A 6,433-nucleotide genomic window follows, 5' to 3' on the forward strand; every position below is an offset into this window, starting at 1 on the left:
ATGGAAAAATGGAGAGCCTGGGTTCCCCAGAGCATTCAGAGAAGGAAAACAGCCAAGGTTGAGTGTAAAAGGTTTGCACTAATTAAAGGCTCCAGCAACTGACAGCTCTACACCTTGGCCCCCAAGGACACCATCTGGCAAAGGCTCCATAGCAGACTCCCTGGTTCGGTCTGTATGCAATCCATTTCCCAGGAAGAGTTGATGGGTTTGGAGAAGGGAATGTGGACCGAGAGAGTAATGAATCAATAATGGGGTTGGGTGGGAGAAAGACCAGAGGGCTCACCCTTGGTAGAGAGCTGTGGGGGGCTCAGGCCAGATGCCTGGACTGCCTCGTGGAGGAGGAACAGCTGTGAGGTAGGAGGTTTGTAGAGAATATGGGGCAAAAGAGAGCAGTTGCAACTCCTGCCGGAGATAAGCAGGCTGCAGGGACTTATCCCAGGTGAATGCGTCTGTGCACCCAGGTTGGGAGGCCAGTTAACATATGCTTCTAAAATTCAAGGACCAGACACAGAGGAGGGAGCAAGAGTGACAGAAATGAGAAGCGGGTAGGAGCGGAGGGGGGAGATGGAATCAAAGACACACAGAGAAGAATAAGAAGATAAATCATCTCGTAGTGAGACACACACACACACAAGGGGAGATGGAGGAGTTGAGGAAACAGGACTCTCACGATGCCTTGGGATTCAGATGTTCCAGATCCCAGAGACTGCCCCCCCCATGCTTATCTGTGTCTGAGCACACCAGGTTTCCACACACTGAGGTCTGTGGACCCAGTCCTACTGACTGTCCGGATGCTCTGTGCATACCCATACGAGACACTCGATTTTTGTTCACAGATGAAAATTGGCTTTCACCTCCCCTGGAACACGCACACTCTGAAATCTACACCCACACAGTTGGCTTCTCTCTGTCCCACACTCTCTTGGTTTCAAAGCACACTCCTGCATATTCACCAGCAGAGGTGCCACAGTCTGGGCTGCAAAGAGCAAGGATGTTGTTGGGGGAGGGGGTTGTGTCCTTCCCCCCAACCCCCACAGGCCTAGCTCTGGGCCCCATCCTGAGCTGGAGATGGCCATGGTCAGAAATGCTCTCCCAGGCCCTTGGGGTCACCATGGCTGGGGAGGCACCAAAGAATGTCCCTGGCATGTGCTGACAGGGGATTTCATTGCCTGGCTGGGCAGACTCAGGAAGGACTTGGGGGAAGCAGCAGAGTGACCTCACACTGGGTCCAAGCAATGTCTTCATGCTGAGGCTGACTGCTGGACCCAGAGCAGCTGGTGCTCTTTGAGTGCCTGTGAGTGGGTGAGAGGGAGGTGACAGATAAGAAGGAAAACAGAGAGAAGAGAGGGGGCATTTTTGAACACTTGGGTTTGGAGCTCAGAGAAAGAACTGTTAACAAGGGAGAAAAGGGACAGAAAGACTGTGACAGTCACAGACAATGATAGGAATCTAGGAAGATAAGGAGAAAGGACTGAGAAAGGGAGGGAGGGAAGACAGAAGGATGAGTTAGAAAAAGAGATTGAAAGAAAAGAAAAGCACCCGCTGGGCAGTGGTGGCACACACCTTTAATCCCAGCACTTGGGAAGCAAAGGCAGGCAGACTTCTGAGTTCAAGGCCAGCCTGGTCTACAGAGTGAGCTCCAGGACAGCCAGGGCTACACAGAGAAACCCTGTCTCAGGAAAAAAAAAAAAAAGAAGAAGAAAGAAAGAAAGAAAGGAAGGAAGAAAGGAAGAAAGGAAGAAAGAAAAGAAAAGAAAAGCAGGGGACACAGAGAGAGGCTCAGGGAAGAGAGCGACAAACAAGCTGGTGGCGATGGGCAGGAAGGGAACCACCGGGGCAAAGCCCAAAGTTCCCGGGGCAAGCCCAAAGTACAGAACTTGCAGCCTGACTCCCCTGCTGCTCGCAGGAATGCTGACCACAGGTGAGTGGAAGGCTGGCCTTGTGGTGCCCAGTCTCACTAGTGCCACCTTCCCTTCCTATTGTCAGTCTCTTGTGTCTCCAGGCCTGGCCCAGTTGCCATTCCCCACCTCAGCGCCTCGAGGTTTCTGGGCTCTGTCTGAAAACCTGACTGCAGTGGAAGGGACGACAGTTAAGCTGTGGTGTGGTGTCAGGGCTCCTGGCAGTGTGGTGCAATGGGCTAAGGATGGGCTGCTTCTGGGTCCAAACCCTAAGATCCCAGGCTTCCCAAGGTACAGCCTGGAAGGAGAGAGTGCTAAAGGTGAGAGATCAGAGCCTGAGATTCTGGGGCACTAGCAGAGACAGTGGCGCTGACCTCGGTGGCTCCATCTTCAGGTGAGTTCCACCTGCTTATTGAAGCCTGTGACCTCAGCGATGATGCGGAGTATGAATGCCAAGTGGGCCGCTCAGAGTTGGGTCCCGAGCTGGTGTCTCCCAAAGTAATTCTCTCCATCCTAGGTATGTGTGAGAGACTTCCCTCCAGGACCCACCAATCTGGGCTCCAGCCCTCTTCCCTCAGACCTGGGAGTCCTCCACCCTGGGCCCTGGGCGCAGTCTCATTTTCTTGGCCAAACCCTTCAGGTACCTGCCAAAAGTGTTTTACCCCAGACTCTTTCCCACCAGTTTCCCCCAAGGTGCTTCAGTTAAGCCCCGAGGCAGGAAGCACAGTTACCTGGATAGCTGGGCAGGAGTATGTGGTCACCTGTGTGTCTGGGGATGCAAAACCAGCACCTGACATCATCTTCATCCAGAGTGAGTGGGGGTGAACCGGTGGGACGCCCCGATGCTGCTGGGATGAGAAGGGTGTTCCTGCCAAGTGTCCTCCTAGGGACCTACACCCCCCCAAGTATGCCTTCTCTGAAGATATTACCACCCCAGGTAATGAAGTCAATGTGATGTGCTGGATGAGAAAGAGATACTGTGGGGGAGACATCCAGGAAACAGCAAGATGGCTGATCTGGGGTAGAGAGAGAGTCAGCACTCAAGGGAGCTATGGATGACAATGTGTTGCAGATGTAGTGGGGGGAGGGGAGAAAGAAGAAACCCATGATAGATCCCGAAAGAACCCCAGCATCCAGGGGGTCCAAACTGGGACCCCAGCTTCTTGTTCTCCAGAGACAATAAGAAGGGGCTGATAGGTCCACCCTGAGCACTTCCAGGGCACGTTCCTACATCCGCCTGGGAGAAGAACCTAGAATCCCTCTATCCAGCTTTCTTGTTGCCCTAAGGTGGACGACCGGTATTGGACGTCTCCTCCGATGTGAACGAGGGATCAGAGGAGAAGCTCCTCATCACAGAAGCCAAAGCCAGGTGTGCAAGCTGGGGTTTCTTTCCTGTGCCCCACACTCCAGGTTGTCCCACCAGACTTTCAGAACCGAACAATGCAAGTATGGAAGCATTGAGTTGTATAAATACCAGGGAACCAACTCTTTACCTTGACTCTCTTGGGTCACCCCAGTTTGTAGGTATTAAGTAAACATATTTAGCCCAGGTAAGGACCTTGGGCACCCCAACTCTCCCATTGAGTCCCCAAATCTCTCCCAGAGGAGTCTAGATCTTAGAATAAATCAGTATGGCGGCTAGCCGAAGGTGGAGACTTGGGAGTCCCGTCTTCATCCTGGATCCCTATACTTCAGATGACAAATCTGACTCCAGAAACTTCTATTTCTCCATGGCAGGGTGACACCCCAGAGCTCCGATAATGGGCAGCTGCTAGTCTGTGAGGGGTCCAACCCAGCTTTGGACACTCCCATCAAGGCTTCGTTCACAATGAATATTCTGTGTGAGTGGGGGATGTGGGCAGTTGTGGGCCCAGAGGATGGTTTTGGGAGCACGGGGAGATTTAAGAACAGTAGAAAATTGTCATCAGCTGCCATGTTGTGTACCTATAAGTTGGGGGCAGAAGGGCAGTAAGACCAGCCTGGGCCGCTGAGGGCTGGACTTTGTAGCTCAGCCGTAGAATCCAGCCTGGGATGAGCATAAACCCAGGTTTCAAACCCAGCACTGGAAACAAAATGCAAGCATCCAAGGAAGTTCTAAGACTTGCTACTCTTGTTGTGTGCATGTGCGTGTATGTCAGAGAACATCTTTCTGAAGTTAAGTCTCTTCTTGCAAAATGGGCTTGAAGTCAGGTGGTTATGGAGCCAGAAAGAGTAGATGGGCTTCCCAGGCTCCCTGAGTAGTCTCTGCTTTCCAGTCCCCCCAGGACCTCCTGTCATTGATTGGCCAGGCCTGAATGAGGGGCACGTGCGGGCAGGGGAGAACCTGGAGCTGCCCTGCATAGCCAGGGGTGGAAATCCACCTGCTACCCTGCAATGGCTGAAGGTGAGGATGGAGGCTGACATGGGGAATGGGGAAGGAGTTGTGTTGACATAACCAGGCTTGCTTCTGTGTCCAGAACGGCAAACCAGTGTCCATAGCTTGGGGCACAGAGCATGTTCAGGCAGTGGCCCACAGTGTTCTGGCAATGACCGTTCGACCTGAAGACCATGGAGCTCGGCTCAGCTGTCAGTCCTACAACAGCGTGTCTGCAGGGACCCAGGAGCGAAGCGTCACGTTGCAGGTCACCTGTGAGTCCCACCCTCTTTCTCTCAGTTTGTACCCAGACAGCCTTCTGTGCCTTCACATCCGGCCAATCTGATGTCAGCGACCTTATTGTCAGCCTCCCCCTTCATCTGTCTATGTTGAAGACCCCAGCTTGAATCCCCATCTCTCCTTGGTGTGTCTGCCATCAGTCCCCCCCAGCGCCATTACCATCCTGGGATCTGCATCACAGTCTGAGAACAAGAATGTGACCCTCTGCTGCCTTACCAAGCCCAGTCGCCCACGGGTCCTGCTGCGATGGTGGCTGGGCGGACGGCAGCTGCTGCCCACGGACGAGACAGTCATGGATGTGAGGATGTAGAAGATGACGGTTTGACATCTCTTGAGGCTGGGCCCCGAGGAGCCCAGAATGAGGGTCCAGTTACTGGGTCTGACAGAAGGGAAGGTGGGAAAGCTTCATGGGACCCTGCTGGGGTCTGGTGGACCCAGGCTGCTGCTACCATGGGCGGGGGCTTCTCAAGCCCTAACTCTGAAGCTCACTCTTTGCCAGGGCCTGCATGGTGGCCACATCTCCATGTCCAATCTGACACTCTTGGTGCGGAGGGAAGACAATGGCCTGCCCCTCACCTGTGAAGCCTTCAGTGATGCCTTCAGCAAAGAGACCTTCAAGAAGTCAGTCACCTTGAATGTGAAATGTGAGCCCTTCGACCTTTGCCTGGAGCCAAGAGAGGCCTCGGGCCTCACAGCCCTCACCCTGAGGATCCAGCCCACGTGAAAATGGCTCTCCCCACCATCTCTCACTATAGACCCTGCCCAGAAGCTGTGGATTGAGGGACCCCCAGAGGGGCAGAACATCCGGACTGGGACCCGGGTGCGGCTTGTGTGCTTGGCCATTGGAGGCAACCCAGACCCCTCCCTCACATGGCTTAAGGTAAGGACCAAGCAAGAGCCCCTTCCTTTCTCCCTCCTTCCCTTCCCTTCTTTTCTTCCTTCCTTCCTTCCCTTTTTCTTTCTTTTTCTGTTTATCTGCTCGTGTGTGTGTGTGTGTGTGTGTGTGTGTGTGTGTGCAAAAAACACTCATACTTTCCTGACTGAGCTATCTTGTCATGCTTTCCTGACTGAGCTATCTTGTCATCTCCTATTTGCTTTCTCAAGACAAGCTATCATGTGATCTAGGCTGGCCTTGAATTTGGGGGTTTGTTGTTGTTGTTGTTCCAGACAGGACTTCACGATGTAGTCCTGACTGAACTAGAACTCATTATGTAAGCCAGGCTGGCCTCAAATTTAGAGAGATCCACTTGACTCTGCCTGAATTCAAACCCTGCCCAGCCTTTTGATCCTCTTGTCCCCTCCACCTCCTCAGAATGTGGAAACAACCATATTTCTTGGAAAACTCTAGAGATTATGAAAAGTCACAAATGGCATGAGAATTAATGAAACCCTCAGGAAAGTTCTGGAAAACTAATTCTATGATTAAAAAAAAAAGGAACTTTGGGTCAAGATAGAAAATTCTAGAGGTAAAGTAACTATAATTCCATTCATAGTAAAGAAAATTTATTCACATTAAAACTAATGTCAAAGGAAATAAAGAATGAAGGGAGGAAAGGGAAAGAGATGGAGAGGGACAGAGACAGGGAGACAGAGAGACGGAGAGACAAAAAGAGAAACAGAGACAGAGGCAGGGATATCTAAGGGTTAATACTGGAATTAGGGAAAAGGTCAGACAAACTTTTGGGGAGAGTGGAAAGTTTTTGAAATTTTAAATTTTATTTATTAATTTTAATGTGCATGGGTATTTTGTCTGTGAACTACATTCATCCCTGATGCCTTGAGGAGGTCAGAAAAGTGTGTCAGATCCCCTACGACTGGAGTTACAGTAGTTTGTTATATGGGTGCTGGGAATTGAACCCTGATCTTCTGGAAGAGCAAGCAG

At 51.7% G+C, this 6,433-nt stretch overlaps 1 protein-coding gene across 1 annotated transcript in view; it reads left to right on the forward strand.

The window, feature by feature from the left end:
- The window catches only part of Nphs1 (NPHS1 adhesion molecule, nephrin), a 28,458-nt gene continuing 22,025 nt past the window's right edge, over nt 1-6,433 (forward strand). The window contains exons 1-11 of the mRNA XM_031384251.1: nt 1-57; nt 1,987-2,218; nt 2,293-2,415; nt 2,581-2,709; nt 3,186-3,267; nt 3,636-3,739; nt 4,154-4,281; nt 4,355-4,526; nt 4,692-4,849; nt 5,051-5,195; nt 5,307-5,431. Of these exons, the coding sequence (XP_031240111.1) occupies nt 1-57; nt 1,987-2,218; nt 2,293-2,415; nt 2,581-2,709; nt 3,186-3,267; nt 3,636-3,739; nt 4,154-4,281; nt 4,355-4,526; nt 4,692-4,849; nt 5,051-5,195; nt 5,307-5,431 (1,455 nt within the window). The remainder of the gene's footprint in view (nt 58-1,986; nt 2,219-2,292; nt 2,416-2,580; nt 2,710-3,185; nt 3,268-3,635; nt 3,740-4,153; nt 4,282-4,354; nt 4,527-4,691; nt 4,850-5,050; nt 5,196-5,306; nt 5,432-6,433) is intronic.

The sequence above is a fragment of the Mastomys coucha genome, unplaced genomic scaffold (assembly GCF_008632895.1).
Source record: "Mastomys coucha isolate ucsf_1 unplaced genomic scaffold, UCSF_Mcou_1 pScaffold21, whole genome shotgun sequence".
Classification (NCBI taxonomy): Eukaryota; Metazoa; Chordata; class Mammalia; order Rodentia; family Muridae; genus Mastomys; species Mastomys coucha.